Here is a 19,037-nt window from a genome sequence, read left to right on the forward strand (position 1 = left end):
TAGATGGTTTTTATTAGGTACTTCTAATAATAATATTGTTTATTTAATTTTGCCATTTAAAACGGCATTTACTTGTTATCTTGGTAAATAAATAGCTAATCATCAATTATAATTATTTTTAATTTAATTTTTAGTTACAGTATAAAGTTGTAAATTTTTTAAAATAAATTGTCACTTACTCAACTAAGCTTCACTTCAAACTAAATATGCTGTTGAATAAGAAATGACGTTTACAATAGAAAAGATTTATTGTTGTGGTTTATTAGGAGGACAATCTTTTCTACGCTGATTGTACCTACTTTAGTTCCTCTGAAATCGCAATCAAACACCAAGTAGTGTCGTCGAAAAATATAAAAAGTTAACTTGGGGAATATAAAAGCACTACAATTTTTTGTTCTCATAAGAATTGAAAAAAATGAAAATTTGATAATGCAGCAAATGAAGTTTTCGTGGCACTGCAGATAGACCTAAGGCACTACAGCAATTTTGGTGATATGTCCCCTGGTGTTTAATCATCTTGCTCCAAAAACGAATGTATCGAATTTCTCAACTCGTGATTGTAAGTGTATTCGGTGTTCGTTAAAATTTCGTTAGTTAAAGGACTTGAATACTTTCCAGACATGAACCATTCACAAATTGCATTTTTTTCATACGTGAAACCATCACTGCATGTAACCGGTTCTCTCATTATTTCATGGGTGATGGGACACAAAAATTCGTGCGGAATTTCGCAATTTTTCGTTTGTGAAATTTGGAGCTCGTCTTGTTTCAACCAGCGGAGCTCTCGACTCAGTCTCTGGGCTTGTTCTTCACCTACCAGAAAAAATAAACAATACCGAAAAAAATTAAACAACTTACTTAATTCTAGACCCGAGCAAATTTGCTCTTCACTAAGTGTCAAAATTTTCTGCCCATCCAGGGACGTATTTTGCGCATTTTCGACCACATCTCCCAAATCCATGTTTTTGAGCCATTTGATGACGTCGCTGGTGGACCAGTCGATTAGAGCTTTAGTCCGGCACTGGATTTTTGTCGCAACTATCGTCCTAAACACCTGAAATTCAGTAGGTAAAAATAAGGTTTAGTGGAGTTGAGTGAACCAAACCAATTGCTGAGGCATCTTCCACAGCCATAAAGTTTTATCTATGCAACCTGTAGCAACTAAGGAACAATCACTGCTGAAAGCACAAGCTGTAACGATCGAATCATGATCGAGGACATAAAGACATTCAGCGCTATAGACCGACCAAATTCTAGCTTGTCGATCCGTAGCTGTCGAACATATAATTTCGCTCACATTTGGCGAAAATCTCACACAAATTACGTTGCCCCCATGGCCCCGCAACACTCGCCAAACCTTGATTTCGATTTCATCAAACTCCAATTCGTCGCTTTTCTAAACAACATTTTTATTTGAAATTTATAAAGAAGAACTATACTCGTTTTCATATTAATGTGCATTGAAGTAGTCCTTGAAAGGGATCATTTTAAGTGGCAACCATGCGAAAATTCAAATAATCCTACCTCAATCTTCCTTAACAATTATTTTTTCACATAAATGTGTACAATCTGCTTCAGAAGTAATGACACAAAACTCGGCTCTCGAGTAGGCACGTTCGACCGTTTCAGATGGGATGGAGCCGATGGTCGGCAGTTGTCGGTTTTCCGCCATTGGTATAGGTCGATGGAGAGTTGACGAAAATTGATAAATCGTTTGCTCAAATTATTAAGAATTTTGACTATGAGTAATCACTTATCGCATTTGACTTATTTTGAAAGGAATAAAATAATATTTGAAACGTTTCTTTAAAATTAAAAATTGATCTGATACATGGTTTGGATGTCCAAAGTCACCATTTCACAAAATAATTAATTTATTGTTTTATTTACCAATAAATTTATTAATTAATGTAGAAGTTAAGGGTTGCTTACTATTTATCAACAGTAAAAGGTTTCATGTGATTTTTCACAGAATTCGAGTTGTGGCTTCATTTTCAATCAAATAAATTTTTTACAACAATTCCTAATATTCCAAGTCAAGGAGTGCGGTTTAAATTTATAGGGTGGCTCTAATTATGCCGCTGAGTTGGGTTTATCCCAGGAAAAAATTTGTCCTTAAGGGTGTTATTGTCCTGAAACCTTTTTGCCTTGTGTATTAGAATCCCGATAATAAACATAAAATGTCTTAGGCAAACAACACTCTCAACGACAAATTTTTCCTGGAATATATTGAAATCACTGTTAATTTTCAATTCTTTACCTAAATCCGCCTTTATGTAAAGAATTAACAAGTTTTTACTTATTTCAAAAGCTATCGATTAAAATCAAAAAATGGGAATCTTCAGTTTTACTACTTTATCATTTATCATTCAGTTTTTTGAAAAAGTGTAGTAATTTACATAATAAATGTTTTCCTTCCATTAGGCGACAAAGGATTAAGACAGATACTCGTATCGTACTACTCGGTCTGGTAAATTTGTAAAGTTCCCTAAACGGATGAATTTTTATTGGACCTGAAAACTGCCAAATATTTGGGGACTTCAGAAGAGACTTCCCGTTTTGACTAGTTTTTTTCTCATATTTGCTTGAAATTAAAATCATGACTCGATTAATTAATTAATGTCGATTAAAAGCGCATCTAATTTAAATTAAATTTTAATTTACGAATAATTTTACGTTTGACAATGCAAAGCGGACACAGCTGAACCCGTTGTCAACGTTTTCAGAGAAAAAGTTTGAGATGAGTCAGAGGGTCTGTGTATCACCCATATATATAATACTCCTATATTGCGAGTTGTGTCAAAATCATACGGAACTAGTTTTCATGGAGAAAGGGAGATAGAAGATGCCATGTTTTATCTCTGTTGGCATGAAACGTAACTGCGCCGGTCAAAAAGTTCTTGTAGAAAGCGCGAAATTATTTCGATTCAAATAAAATTAAGCTGTTTTTCGATTCAGTTTACGTCATCAAAATAGTTCAATTTAACATATCTTATAACTGACTCAATGGGGATAGAATTTAACAAAAAAATAAGACGAGAAAAAAGTATTTCAAAAATAAACAAAAACGTCAATTTTACAATATTTTTTATTATTCATGATTAAATAACACCAGTTTTGTAAATTTGTGCCTAACATATTCTCTCTTAGCCGAATATAATTTTGACTCATGRAAAAGTCTTGTATCGACATATAATYCAATAATYAATTTAACAAGCTGAAAACGATGATTATCTAAATAATCTTGTGTTTTTACGTGCACTTCCATCTCTTCGTTTTTAAACATGAGGCCAACAGATTGGGCAATTTTGTTGCAAATTTCCTTTTTTAAATTTGGTTTGTTACAATGTTTATATTGTCGAACAATTTTTTCAGCCACAAGACATAAAGAAATAGTATCTGCAGAGGGTGCTACATATGACCCCCAGTCCTTTATCTTACTAAGTAAAGGCATATTTTTTCCAATCAATTGTTTTTTGCATATAACACAATTCATGATAGAAATTATTTTGCTAGTTACAAATCCCGCAATGTATTTTGTAACCTCCTCAACAAAAGGCGATAATTGCCAAAAGGTTTTTATATAATCATGGGCAAAATCCATTTCCACATTTTCGAGAAGTTCGTCATTAATTATGGGATTTCTAAGTCTTTCCTTTTTTGAGGAAACATGCAAAATTTCGATATTATCAAATAGGCAATTTCCATTCTCAATTTCTTTTATTTCATGCCTAATGAGAAGCCGTTTGTATGCTGATTTGAACTGAATTACATTAGGATTATTATTAAACCCACCACGGCTACGGATGGCACTGAAAAAGGTTTCCAAGTAGTCCTGTGACAATTTGTAGGTCAGGAGATACGATTGGTTCAATTTGATTAATTGATCATATAATTCAAACATATTTCGTAGACCAACAATTAACCCCAAAAATCCAGTTTTCCGCATTGTTTTTAAAATAGGAACATTATCCACATCTCGCAAAGAAGCGATATATTTTTCAAAAGCAATAGCAGACTCTTTTAAAGAAGCATACGTTTCCCGGTTTAAAGGTCGGTTAAACTGACCTTTAGCAAAATTATTTTTGCAATTTAAAATGTCCGAAATATTATTAAATTGCAAACAAAAGTTTGCAGTCGGCAAACATCCTTCAAAATTCTGTTTCGCTTCTTCATCATCAAGTTCATTTAGGAAATACAATGACTTGAATACGCTTTCGCTGAGAGTCTGCATTGCTAATCTGACGTTCATCCTGTTGTCAGAGAAGTTAATATGTTTTTGCGTTAATTTATTGGCGGCTCGTAGTCCGTGCGTGGTTTGGTATTGGTGTAATTTTTCTATATACTCCCATTTGAATAGATCCCCTGACTTACTTTTAAGAATTTTTTTGTCCCCTAGAGTATTTCGAACTAATTTTATCATATGAACTAAATCCAAAAAAATAAAAACTTTTTCATTGTTAACATGATTGACAAAATATGGCTTAAAATCGGGACTATAATAATCAAAATTTGCTCCTAAAATAGTGCACATACTTAAATTTGTGGAGGCACCATCAAAAGTTAGAGAATAAACATGAGCACCCGCTGCAGACAATAATTCTAATGCTTTTTTTAATAAATTTGCCCTTTCTGTACCATTTAGGCTCTTGATTAAAAAGTAACCAATTGGAATCTTCCAATGGCTATTTAAACTTACTGCCATGAACACCAAAGCGTTTTTCGCAGGTGTAATGTTATCGTTATCATTAACAACATCAGAAGTTGTACCCAGATCAACACCACCATGAAACTTATCCTTATCATAAATAATTTGCTCCCTGATAGCAATCTCATCCACAACTAAATTGCAAATAGTGGGCTTGGATCCAGCGGACCGTAATGAAATTGCGTGTAGAGCCTCAGATGTAAACCCTGGTGCCCCATCTACCACTCGATACCACTGCCTCATAGTTGATGGATGAGGTAGTAATTTATCCCAGCATTTTCTAATGTAGTTGTAGGCCTTCGGCGAATAAAAATGGAGCGTCAACGCAAAACTTCTGAGCTGAGGTGAATAGCGTCCCTTACTCTTGAGTTTACGAGTAACAACTTCTTGTAAATTTTGAGGCAACATTTCCTAAAAGCAAAAAATTACAAATTGGTTGATATTTGCTTAATTAATTCACCTGGTAAAACTCATTACAGTCAACCAAATTTTCAACTTTATATGCATCTTACTATGTAAATTTTAAACTATAATGATAAACATATAACTATAACTATATATAACTATCATGACAGTATTTTATAAACAACACTAAAATACCTTAGAAAAATAAATGTTAATGTTATGAACTATTTGTTGGTTGAGAATTGGAGAATTTTATGTTTGTTATCAAATAGATGAATTAATTGATTTATATGTACCATTAAATTGTCTCCTGCTTCTTCTGTCATCAAACCTTTTTTTTGCAGATGCTTAACCAAATCTTTCAAAGACATAATTCTTTTCTGAAGATATCGATTTTTATCCTGCAAACGCTTGATTTCCCTGCTTTTCTTATCACATTCTGACTTCACTAGAAACAGAGTTCTTTTAATTCTTCGAGGAGTTGCAAAATCTGATGGAGATATTTCATTCACATAACGAGGTTCAGCAAATCGTCTCTTTTTGGGAGTTTCAACTAAAATACAATACGAAACTTAAATTTTAAAATTCATTAGTAACAAAAGTCACAATTTTTACCATTGACATGAGCGCATCCTGGAGAAGTATTTGTACAGATCTGACTAGTAGATTCAGGTTGACGCTGTGGACTCATTGCATGTGTTAACTGCTGAGATGCTGCGGTTTCAGACTRTGAATTGATCAATTCAGTTGAAACTAGTGGCAACACTAATTCCTCTGTGGTACTAGTAGTAGGTTCACATATCAGAACTGGATCCATAGGATGTGGCACCAACACTGAAGGTACTGCATTTGGTTTTAAAAACAAACTCCGACCTCCTTTTTCTTTTGCTTTAGGATCAATGTAATCTTCACTGGTGAAATGTGCAGAACATATACGCAAATGAGGATACTCATCTACCATTCCTTCCAAACCACAAACTTTGATCCATAAGAAACGTGTTTCTTCTCTCGCTGGTAAACTGAAAAATAATAATTAATATTAAGGCATGTCTCCAAATTAAAATTTGTAATCATACCTATGCAAGGAACGCTGCTGAATTTTTKSGGCGTCATGAACTCGTTTAGATGGTCTAAAACCGCATAAAAAACACACTTTACCCATTTTCAAAAATGAATTACAAAAATTCTGCCGCTACAGATTACAGCTAYAACCACGCTTCGTTAAGAGAGGTTATGTCGGTATRATCGCTGGTCGGTAATGTAGATTTGAATTTTCATATTTTCAACCAATAATAAAGCAGCTGCACTAGYACAAGCGCATACGCCACTTGTGCCAACAGAGAATACCGATATGTTTGGTCTCGTTTTAATTTCTGAATTTTCCAGACCTAACCCGCAATATAGGAGTATTATATATATGGTATCACCACCAATCACCAGTGTTAATCCTAAGCACCCTAAGGCGGTATACATTTGTCCAATAGCGCCAACTTTTATATAAATATGACATTAGGGCTGATTTACTGAAAGCGAATTAAAATTTAATTCAGTCTTTTAAACTAATTCGAATTAAGTTGCCATTTTCGTTATGTTTAAGAACAAATRTCACATCAGTTACAAATTAAAATGAACAGATTAATAAGTTGAGGTGGCCTTGTTCACTGTTTTGTTTCTTTCTATTATTCGAAAGTTTTATCAGATAGCAAACGGTCACAGGTAAAGGATTTCATATGAATTTGGTCAAATTTTTCTTAGAAAAGGTTGACAATGTGCCCGCAGGCCATCCGTTTCCATTCAGTCAAAATTTGCCATTCAGTGGTCAAAGGTATGACTTGGTTAAGTTCGAAATTTACAATATCTTATACGATAAGATAATAACCGCCCCAAATTTAATTTGTAATTAATATCACATTTGACAATAATGCAAAGTAAATAATGTAATTCGGATTACGCTATTTCTGAATTAAAACACAGATAAAACACTGCGGACATGGCTGAACTCGATTTCTGTGAAAAATGTCACCAAAATCACATGAAATCCTTTACTGTTGATAAATAGTAAACAACCCTTAACTTCTACATTAATTAATAAATTTATTGGTAAATAAAACAATAAATTAATTATTTTGTGAAATGGTGACTTTGGACATCAAAACCATGTATCAGATCAATTTTTAATTTTAAAGAAACGTTTCAAATATTATTTTATTCCTTTCAAAATAAGTCAAATGCGATAAGTGATTACTCATAGTCAAAATTCTTAATAATTTGAGCAAACGATTTATCAATTTTCCTCAACTCTCCATCGACCTATACCAATGGCGGAAAACCGACAACTGCCACTATCGCCTCCATCCCATATGAAACGGTCGAACGTGCCTACTCGAGAGCCGAGTTTTGTGTCATTACTTCTGAAGCAGATTGTACCTCATGTAGCAAAAAATAATTAAAATTAACAACGTAATTAACATAGGATAACCAGTGGTGTAACTAGAAATTTTAGAAATTTTTCACTATTTCAGAATAGATAAAATTACAAAGTTGGTACAGGTGATAACCTTTAAACACCTGAACGAATTCAAAGATCAAAAGTCGAAATTTTTATTTAGGGGTATCCTAAACTGCAGGAGTTTAGGTCTGTAACATAACATAAATTTTAAAATGATTTTACTCAAAAAGGGTAAGTTGCATCAAAAAACGCAAGAGAGCTCTTTTTGTGAAAAACTATACAATTTAAAATTTTGTTGCTGAAAATGGTAAAAAATTTCAGCTAAAATAGAGTACTTTTTAAACTAAACACAACCGCCCCCTCCCGTTTAGGACGCCCCTGATTAAAAATTTCAAGATTTTATATTTGAATTCGTTTAGGTGTGTAAGGGTAATCACCTATAGCAAATTTTGTAATTTTATCTAAAATGATTTCTGAAATATTTAACAAAATCCATTACAACATGTACCTCTTTCAAGAAGTGTACCTCCGTTAATTAATATTTTTCAATACATGTTCATAGGAAACTTTTATCTTAAAATTGAATATTCTATCACCTGTTTAAATTTGTAACAATAAAAACGGAACACCCTGTATATATTTTTATTTTGAAAACAAACAATAATTCTCAAAGAAACAATAGTAAAACAATTTAAGAAAACAAATAAGAATAAAAACTTTTTAAAAGCAATAACAGCAGAATAACAATATTTCAGCTCACGTTTACTTGGGTAATTTGTGTTCCTTTGCTTTTAAATTTGCAAAATTTTGGATAACATTGTCCATCTTTAGTTTTCTAGCGACATCGTATTCTATTGTCAAAATGGACAAATTTGTAAGCCTTTCCTGGTTCATCTAGAGTTCCGTAAATAGTTTTTTATTAATTTTAATTTGGAAAAGGATCTTTCCGCTGATGCGACGGTGACAGGCAGAGTTAAATAGAGTAAAAGAGCAGTTATGACATTAGGAAAACTGGATGACAACTCATTTTCTAGTATTAAAAATTCTGCACATTCTTTTAGAGATTTTGTTGTCTTTAATTTACGAATTTTTAACAAGTGATGCCAATTCACAGTTAAAGGAGTTTTTGACTATGTCGTTCTTATAAATATTTCCAAAATTTGTTGTGTTGACTGGGTTTGTAGAATATCCATTACTCTATAAAATACGTTAATCTTAAAATATTCTTTAGGATCATTAAAACGATGGTCTTCGGCAAGTTCATCAAAAAATTTTTTACCTTGGCTTTTCTTTTATTTTTGAAATCCGTAGTTATTTTTAATCTTGTAGCTGCCGTTGTTATATCACATATAAAATTGTCAAAATTATTTCTTAATTCTTTTACAGACTGTAAGGGAGTTTTAATTAAACTGGTAGCCTGTGATAAATCTAAATCAATTTTCTGAAGCAATTTTGATGAAATATCAATTTCTGCGAATATTTTATGTAAAAATGTACACATAAAAGTAAATTCAAAATTCTCAAATTTTAACAATAAAGATTTAGCTTCGTCGGTTTCCTGTTTTTTTCGGAAGTTAAAATAATCTGTTTAATAAATAATCTGTTAAATAATCTGTTTAAGGCTGTAATTATGTCATATTTATGACTGTCTGAAGCCGAGAAGACCATCGGGTAGGATTTAATTTCTTAATTGTAATGGTAGATTCATCTGTTATTTTACTCAAAAGGTCCCAACGTTTAATACTTAAACCAAAAAATGTATACATTTCCTGAAGGGTACAAAAAATGATTGGATTTCAGGAGCACCTTTTACAGCGTCGTTAATAACTAAATTTAAATTATGTGCAGCACAATGAATGTAAATCACAGTTTCTTCTTATTCACGAATTTTTTTTGCCCTCTACATTTTTTTATTTCAATATTAAGACTTTCTAAAAAATGTATAATGATATTTACAAGACCGTCAGCGGTTTGCAAATCTGCTTTTACAAAGCCTAAAAACGATTCTTTAATATGTAAATTATTGTTATTGCTTCCGCTATCTACATATCGGATGATTATACTTATTTGATCTGTCTTTGCAATGTCCTGTGTAGTGTCAACAATTAGTGAATAAAAGGAAGCATTATTAATTTCATCAACAATATGATTCAATACATGATTACTCAAACAAGTAATGATTTCGTTTTGAATATTTGGACTGAACAATCATTCTAAAACGTTCTTCCAAAAAGAGGACTCTTCATCAATTTGTTTCTTCGTCAATACATCAATATTGTCTGTCTTCTTCCATTGACATAATTAATATGGTAGTCGCTGGTAGAATGTGTACTAATTTTTTTTGATAATTCTTGCAATTCCTTCCTTGCTCCAAGATGATTTTTTTTTGCAAACAACCAACAATAAGACTCACAATAAACACAATTTTTTTACTGAATAACATAGCCAAAGTCTTTCTATTTCATGTCCCGTCTGTTTATAATTTTATAATAAAATTCAGAAAAATGTCTCTTGTTTTCGTCAGTAGGAAATGGACCCTTTGGTCTGCAAGGCCCAAAATATACAGGATGCGCCAAAACTCGCGCCCCAGGGAAAATACCAGGAACATGGAAAAAATTCAATCTATAAAAATTTCGAAGTTATGAGAGTTTAAATTTTGCACTTTGACTTTATTTATTTCTGATGGAAAAATACTTTTCCAAGTTTTTTTGCTACAAGCTATTAGAAGAGGAAACAAGAAAGCTGTATCTTAAATTGTAACTCTGTTTAATGTTATTTGTGGCTTTTATTGGCAAAATTTTTGTACCTTTACTAGATAATTATAAAAAAACATACTGGCTTTCCCAGGCAGCTTTGGATATAGGAAATTAACATGGGAAATTAGTTTTTTTTTTCCGGCTGCAGGAGTAATAAAAATCAAAATCTGATTGATAAAGCTTGTAGTGATCGAAACGGGCTATCTTATCGACATTTTTGTGGATTTTCCAATTAACTCCATTTGGGCGGAAACGACTTTCGAAGAATCGAAATTTTAATTTGCCGGGTTAGCGTTACTAAGAAACGAACTATCAAGTCATTATTGCCAACAGAGAATTTGAATGTTTCTAAAAAATAAATGTTAATTTTCCAATAAAACACATCAATAATTGAATGAAATTGGAAAATGAACATTTATTTTCCAAAAATATTTAGAATACACAATTAACGCAAGAGCTTTTAGCTGACAAATTCTGTGTTGGTAACAATATCTTGATAGTTCGTTTCTTAGTACCGTTAACGCGGTAAATTCAAATTTCGATTTTTCGAGGGCCGTTTTCGCCCAAATGGAGTTAATTAGAAAATTGACAAAAAATGTCGATAAGATAGCCCTTTTCGAGCACTACAAGCTTCATCAATCAGATTTAGATTTTTATTACTCCTGCAGCCGGAAAAAAATGAAAACTAATTTTCCATATTAATTTCCTATATTCAAGCCTGCCTGAGAGACCCGATATACAAGATCATTAGTTTCATTAAATAGACATAAAAAATGTCAAATGTCAAAAAATAAATGTCAAATTTTTTTTACAGATAGAATTTTTGAAACATTTTTTCCATGTTCCTGTATCTTATCCTACTTGAAATATTTCTCTGGGGCGCGAGTTGTGGCGCAGCCTGTATTATCACTTTTTTATGCCATTTGTTAATTGACATTAAAAAATTGGCAAAATCACTTGGATATGCTTCTTTAAATATTTCCTCAACTTCAATGACCTTTTCCTAATTTTGATGATGGTCAATGGAAGTAGACGATATGGAAGGAACAGATCAGTGACTTGTTGTTCAACTTTAATATGAGAGAGAACGAGAGAATATTCTGCAGTTTTTTGTATTTTATTGCATTGTCCTATAATAATTTTTGTATACTCTTCAAAAATTCATAAACTATTACTATTATTGTTATTATTTTTAATTTGGAAATTAATTTATACCAAGCCCCCCCCCCGCGGCCGTGGCTCTGAGGGTAGCAAACATAAAGATTTTTGTCATTATTGATGTGATTAAATTTGTTTTGAATGACATTAATGACACTTTTCGTATGAATCGGCCTTTAAATTGTTGATGCACATCAAAATGAAAAAGAGTAGAGATTTGTCAACAAGAAATTACCATCTAGGATTTGAACTTTTAGGAAAATTACGTTTTTCATGTTGTTTGTAACTAGAACTTGTTGTTGTTTGTTTGTCACCAAAAACCAACCTAATTCAGGAATATCCCTAAATCCTAGTGAGTAATTTCTTGTTGATACGACAATATACTCACTTTTGGCAACGAAATCCTCCATAATTTAACAAAACCATCATTCCCACAAGTCCCAAGAAGGTAACTTTGAACGTCAACAATATTATTAGGAACTGGTTCCAAATTCTGCGAAAAGTCGCAACTTTGTATCCCGTAATCATGAGCGTCTTCTTTTACTGTGATGCTTTCATAACTGTCATTTTTCCACAACCGGAAATCCGCATTAAAGGACGTTGTTGCGATTATAGCACCGTCAGGGGTGAAACTGGCCGAAGTTACAGCGTCCAAGTGCCCTTCAAGAGTTCTAAAGACACTTAATTGCAAGCAATTTTGCTGTCGGAAGGACTTACGCAATTGGTTTGAACTCAGAGTCCCAAATTGTGGCCTTTTCATCGTCACCCGCTGTTATAAGGAAATTTCCGTCAGGGGAAAAGCGACACACTTTGAGGCTTAGGCTGTTTTCAGGCAGTGAAGCGATTTTTTCCCCTGTCTTGATTCAAACAATTAAAAGAGTCAAAGATCAGTGGCGGATTGAAATTTTTGGTATGATTAACAAATTGTAGCTTTACGTAAGTCAGTCATTAAGACTTCCTTCCTTTTTTGTTTTGGGTTTTGGGGTCGCGTCTCATTAAAACTCAGAGATAAAGCTCGTGTTAAGTGGAGAAAAACTAAAATTCAAGAGCTATTAAATTATTATAAACAACTGAGAAATTTTTGCACTTTAATTCAAAAGAAAGATAAAAGGGCATACTTCGAATATAAAAATCGTACTCAAGGTGTGAAAAACTTTGAATTCTTTAATCTGTGTAGAAACAAATGCCGATGAATTACTTTCAAATATTAGGAATAATGTTGGTAACTTCAGTTTTCATTCTATTGACGAAAATCTGATATATTCCATTCTACTTTCTATTAAATCTAAAGCTCAAGGTTCTGATGGATTTAATATTAAATTTTTATTAAGGTAACTTTTTTTTCCATGTTCCTGGTATCTTACTATACATGGCATTTTTCTCTGGGGCGCGAGTTCTGGCGCACCCTGTATAATTAAAAATATCCAAAGTTATTCCTTTTCCCGAAAATAATAATCTTCAAGATTATAAAGATCTTCGCCCGATTAGTATTTTACCAACACTCTCTAAAGTTTTTGAAAGGATAATGGAATCACAAATTCGTTCCTATCTTTCTGAATATAATATTCTACCTAATGTTCAATCTGGTTTTCGACCCCACTATAGTTGCGAAACTGCATTGCTTGAAGTGAGTGATAACATTCAACGTGCTATTGATAGTCGTAAGGTCTCTGTTTTGGTATTAGTTCATTATTCAAAAGCTTTTGATACTCTAAATCACAAATTGTTTTTGTCAATATTAAAATATCTTGCTTTAATGATAACTCTATTGCACTCTTTCAGAACTATTTTTCCAACCGTCTGCAAATGGTTCAACTGGGTGATAAATTATCAGCACCATTACAAACTCATGGTGTTCCACAAGGCTCTATTTTAGGGCCTCTTGTGTTTCCCATTTATACTTGTAAGCTTCCTAGTGTTATATCTAATTGCAAAATTCACCTTTATCCTGATGATACCCAGGTCTACCACTCATTTTATCTGCGTAATGCGCTTAATGAAATAAATGCACTAAATACAAATTTAGCCAATTTAGCCCAGTCAAATTAGACAAAGCGGTGGAAAAAAATCCTAGAAAGTTGGATTTTTTTTAAACGCTTTCTTTACACTTGGCATATATCAAAAGTCCCCGAAGGTGGGGGGCGACCTCGAGGAGGGGAGAGGGTTTTTTGCTTATATCTCGGAAATTATCACTCCTATAGGTTTTTATCTTTTTATCAAAATTTAAGCTGATAAAATTTCCTACAAAAATGGTCCTTTGCATTTTTGTTGTAGGGCTAATCGTAAGCGAGTTATAGAGCAGAAAAAAACATCATTTAAAACAGAATGTCTTGTAATTAAAAAAAAAACTGACAGTAAATTGAATTTACTGGGTCCAATACTTCATTAAAGGAAGGGGGATTTACGAGGGTCTATAAATACAAACTCATCGTTTATGTAATTTATGCAGAATTTTCTGTAAAAGTCTATTTCTGCATCAAAATGGTCCTATTCATTTTTGTCGTAGGACTAACCGTAGGCTTCAAAAGTTTGGAGTCTACATAAAATTGCATTAAAAATCTTTTGAAACACATTTCATTAGTTTATGGTAAGTATTTATATGTGTAGAACGTTCCCCAACTGAGCTGGTCTGCCTGAAAGGTGACTCGGGTGTAAACATTTAAACGTAGATATAATAAAAATTTTGGATGAAAGAGAGAATCAATCTGTAAGGGGGTTAAATGGGGTGTAAATGTTTAAACCAAGATATAAACATAAAATTCTTTAGAGGTGTAAAGGGGCACTAAAATCAGATTTTTCGAAAATTAGTTTTTAAGGGAGTAAAACGGTGTACACATTTAAAGGGATATAAAAACATTAAATTTAGAAAATATGATCCTTAGAGAGTGTAGAAGTGCAGTTTTCAAATTTTAATGAAATAAAGTAGAATTTAAACGCTTAAAAACAAAATTAGAAACATGAAATTTCGAATTTTGAGAGTGCAGAAGTGCACTGAGGCGACACTTTATGAAAATCAACATTTAATATTTATCCATAAACATAGCCCATGCGAAGAATGAGATTACTATAACTGAATCCTATACATAACATAGGTAATTATCTAGCTTTATAGAGTACCTAAGCCTATGGAATGGTTTTGTGAACGGGCTTTTTCCCATTTTATATCAGAAATACACGTGGACAAAGTCGCAGGCAAATGCTAGTTCAGCATATAAGGACGACTCGGAAGACTTGATAGACCCTCGTGGCACGTCTAATAAACTGTTGGATCCAATACATTCAATTTACTCTAAGCTTTATTCAAATCATCGATATTAAGTCATCTATTTATTAATAATGTACTGAACAAGACTGTAATTCGGTTTTCAATGTTTAAGTTGAAAACGAAGATGCAGCATATGAGGACGACTCGGAAGACTTTACACACTCTCTAATGAAGTGTTGCACCCAATAAATTCAATTTGTTTTGAGTTTTTTCAAATCACAAGATTAATTCTGTTTTAAATGCGAATAAAGCACTTTTTTTTTTTAATGATGTTTTTTGTCAGCCTTATAACTCGCTTACAGTTAGTCCTACAACAATAATGCAAAGGACTTTTTTGTAGGAAATTTTGTAAGCTTTAATTTTGAGAGGAAGATAAAAACCTATAGGAGTGATAATTTCCGAGATATAAGAAAAAAAACAAAAAAAGACACCTTTAACCTTCTCCCCCTCCTCGAGCTCGCCCTCCACCATCGGGTACTTTTCATATATGTCTACTCAAGAATAAAGAAAGCGTTTAAAAAAAAATCCAACTCTAGGATTCTTTTCCACCGATCGCCCTATTTTTGTCTAATTTGACTGGGCTAATTTATGGGACATCTCGTGTAAACATGGACTAAATATTAATGCTGATAAAACAACTGCTATAGTCTTTGGGCGAAAAAATGATCGTTCTTTGGCGCTTCCCCATATTACATTATCGCTTAACAATAAATCTGTTGAAATTAAACAATCTGTTAAAAATCTTGGTTTACATTTTGACTCTAATATGCGGTTCAAGCCTCATGTCAACTCCTGCATAAGATCTGCCTACTGCAATCTAAAAATGATCTACAGTCATTTTTTTAGTAAGAAAATAAAAACTATGCTTTTTTGTGATTCGGTTTATGATGCAGCTGACGGTCACAGAATACAAGTAATTCAAAATTCTTGTTTGCGTTTAATTTTTGGCATCCGAAGAAGACAAGGCATTTCTCATAAATTTAATGAAATTGGATGGTCAAATATGGAAAATCGCCGGTTTCTTCATGTAGCTTCACTCTTCCACAAAATCATTCTTTTAAAGACACCGATCTATTTGTGCCAAAAAATTAGTTTTAGGTTCACAACCTAAACATTAGATTTAAAGGTTTACTTACCCCTCCACTCTACTCCACTGAATTATTTAAGAGGTCTTTCTCATATCAAATTACTAAATTATACAACAGTTTACCTCATTCGTTTAAAAACCTCAACTCTGCTAAATTTAAACAAACGTTACTTTTATCAAACCAAGCCTTTAATTAAGCCTGAGTTTTTTCTTTTTTTGATCTTTTTATTCTTTTCGAATGTTTAGATGTGCAATATGTTTAGTAAACATGTCTCAAGACTCTTTTACTTAATACTATTTCTTTTTCTGCGTTTCAATTTTTGTTTTTATTTAAAAAAAAAAAGCTACACTGTATCTGTTTATTTTGTTTTGCTTAGCTTAAGATGAAACACAGGGGGTGTGCAATCGCGAGTTTGGCATCGTATGTACATCCATCTGATCTTCGGCTTTTATATACACGTTTTGTTTTATTTTTTTGCATATAATAAACACCGTTAGTATTATTATTAAAAAAATTTCCACTGTGGTCTCCAGTCCGCCACTTTTAGCAATTCAATTAATTACCTCTGAATTCCAAATGTTGGTGCCCCCATCTAGGGAACACGACGCCAATTTTGAGCCATCCCTGGAAAACTCCACGTAATTCACTGGGTACGTATGGCCCTCCAAAGGTGAGTAGTTGAGTTCTTCGACGTTGTTATTTTCCTCAACTACTCGAAACAGTCTTACTAATTTATCACTAGAAATTTAAATTGTACTAAAAATTGTGACTAAAATTGCCACTAACCCTGAACCCGTGGCCAGAATACCGCTATTGTTAAATGCGCAACAATTAATTGCCCCTTCTGAGACATCGTCAATTTTTTCCAATAATTTCACTTCGTTGTCGTTACTTTCGGCGTTCCTCATTAATTGGAATTCTGGTATTGTTCCAACTGAATTAAATGACAACCGTAGTGGTTTGACCAATTCCGATTCAGTGGTCAAATTACCGGTCAAATCCCATACTAGTATAAGTTTATCATTCGAACCTGTGGAACCTTCAATCACACCCCATCCACCCCCTTTCTACTCTACTCTCGACACCAAACTCACCCGAGGCCGCCAAAAGGCAATCTTTTGACACTGCCACGCAATTCACATATCTTGTATGTCCTCGAAGCGTCGCCACACAATTCCCCTCCTCGTCCCAAATTTTCACCAATTTATCTAAACTCGACGACACTAAATACGCACCACTGTTTGTGTATCTGATACAAGTGACTGAGGAATTATGCCCATCGAAACTATCACAATACTCCACAGCCACTTCATTGATGGTGTTTTTGTGTTTGGGGGTTGATTTTGACGTTATTGTCCAGATTTTGATTTCGTTGCTGTTGCCGCTAGTGGCCATTGTGTACCGTTTTATGAGAGGATCGTCTTCTGGAGGGGTTTTAATAAAAATGGGGTATAAGGCCTGTGGACTTACCATCAGTGGTGATTTTTTTACTTATTTCGGCACAGACGACGCCTAAATCGTGGGCGTTTTCACATTTTGCGACAGGACAACATGACGAGTCGGATGTGGTGTCGACTAGGTCTTGCACGTACCAGATTTTGAGGACTTCCAAGGAGCAAGCGCTTATTAGGTATTGGGAGTCGGGGGTGAAGGTGAGGGATGTGGTGGTGCCCTCGTGTTCGACGATTGTTCTGAAAAGAGGGGTTTTTGCCAGATTTTTGTTCTATTTTTACAGAAGTTCTGCACAGAACCATCCGCATCGAGATCTGCTATTTAACATTTTAATCGAAGGTGTTGTTTTGTATGATTTACTAAATCAGAAACATAAAATTTTTGATTTTATACGAGTTTCGACCTGGTGTTTTACTATTTATACTGAAATTGAAGGTTTTTATTCCAGTTTTAGAAAAACGCTGTATTAATTTCATTAACTGTCAATTTAATTTATAAACTGTATGATTATTATTTTTCAATATTTCCGAAATCATTTTAGAAAAAAATTTCAAAATTTGGTACAGATGATAACTTTTATACACCTAAACAAGTACAAAAATAAAATGTTGAAATTTTTAATTAGGGGCTTCCTAAACTAGATGGGATTAGGGTAAAAATTTACTCTATTTTGCCTGTGGTTTCTTGACTTTCAGCAACAAAATTTAATAGTTTTTCATAAAAAAGGTCTTTTGTGTTTTTCCGATACAATTTACGGATTTTTAGTAAAAATTGGTTTAAAAATTTATGTTACAGACCATAAACAACATAAAAATTAAAAATTACATTTGTTTCACCGTTTAGGACGCCCCTAATTAAAAATTTTGTTATTTGGCATTTGTTTAGGTGTACACATAAAGGTACCAAATTTTGTAATTTTATTTATTCTGAAATATTAAGAAAAACCCTTTAAAAAACGTACCTCTTTTAGGGGGTGTAGCTCCCTTTCATAGCATTTTTCGAAACACTTTTGTCTTAAAATTAAATATTCTATCAACTATTTAAATTTGTACCTAAAAATAAAAATGAAACACTGTATAATTAACACATGAAAAATTAATTCACAAAAATTAAAAATTAGCTCACTAAAATAACAAAAAAAATAAATTTTTAATACTTATAACACTATATAACAAAGTGCTCAGCATTTCGGGGGGAGGGGGGGGTTTTGGATGGGTTTGAACCCCCTAATCCCCCCCCTTGGGTACGGCCCTGTAAAAATGTGTTGTAAAATGTTTCATTCCTACATAATTTTTTACGCAGCGAGTTGAAAAAGACAATTAAAAAAAATGTATAGGACATTGATAGATACTAATCTAGACCATCGCCTAAAATTATTTTCAACTATACAGCGTGTCGCAAAAATAAGTTACAATACAAACTTGTGTTTTTTTTAAATGAAACACCATTTGTTTCTTAGCGTTTTTCATTACAGTGTCTTAAGCTAAACTTTTATTGGTCAATTTAAAAATAAGATTTTTTTGACGAAAACATGCACTTTTTAAAAATGTATTACACAAAAACTAAGACATTTAGAAATATTTTTTTACTACCGCAAAGAAGAAGGTACAAGCTATAAGGTTGTAACATTTTTTTAGTGTGCTGCATTTCCAATAATAAAAAATGAAGACGTTTCTTAAAATTTCAATAATTTAAAAAATTAAATGGAACACCCTATTTATTGTTTTTGCATTTAAAAGATTATTAAATTGTCTTT

General features: G+C 32.8%; 1 protein-coding gene across 5 annotated transcripts in view; it reads right to left on the minus strand.

Annotated features, from left to right (window-relative positions):
• Positions 1-98: 98 nt before the first annotated feature.
• The window catches only part of LOC123011635 (WD repeat, SAM and U-box domain-containing protein 1-like), a 46,582-nt gene continuing 27,643 nt past the window's right edge, over positions 99-19,037 (minus strand). For 3 of the 5 annotated variants that reach the window (XM_044409179.1, XM_044409180.1, XM_044409181.1), the window contains exons 5-13: positions 17,300-17,520; positions 16,924-17,253; positions 16,616-16,868; positions 16,393-16,567; positions 12,194-12,333; positions 11,865-12,147; positions 1,106-1,396; positions 859-1,054; positions 99-813 (exon numbers count right to left, since the gene is read on the minus strand). In XM_044409179.1, coding sequence (XP_044265114.1) covers positions 509-813; positions 859-1,054; positions 1,106-1,396; positions 11,865-12,147; positions 12,194-12,333; positions 16,393-16,567; positions 16,616-16,868; positions 16,924-17,253; positions 17,300-17,520 — 2,194 coding nt within the window. In that variant the 3' untranslated portion in view covers positions 99-508. The remainder of the gene's footprint in view (positions 814-858; positions 1,055-1,105; positions 1,397-11,864; positions 12,148-12,193; positions 12,334-16,392; positions 16,568-16,615; positions 16,869-16,923; positions 17,254-17,299; positions 17,521-19,037) is intronic. The other 2 variants (XM_044409182.1, XM_044409183.1) reach the window with 2 other exon arrangements.

The sequence above is a fragment of the Tribolium madens genome, unplaced genomic scaffold, assembly GCF_015345945.1.
Source record: "Tribolium madens isolate multiple individuals breed KSU strain unplaced genomic scaffold, Tmad_KSU_1.1 Scaffold_91;HRSCAF=231;Tcas5.2_LG7, whole genome shotgun sequence".
Classification (NCBI taxonomy): Eukaryota; Metazoa; Arthropoda; class Insecta; order Coleoptera; family Tenebrionidae; genus Tribolium; species Tribolium madens.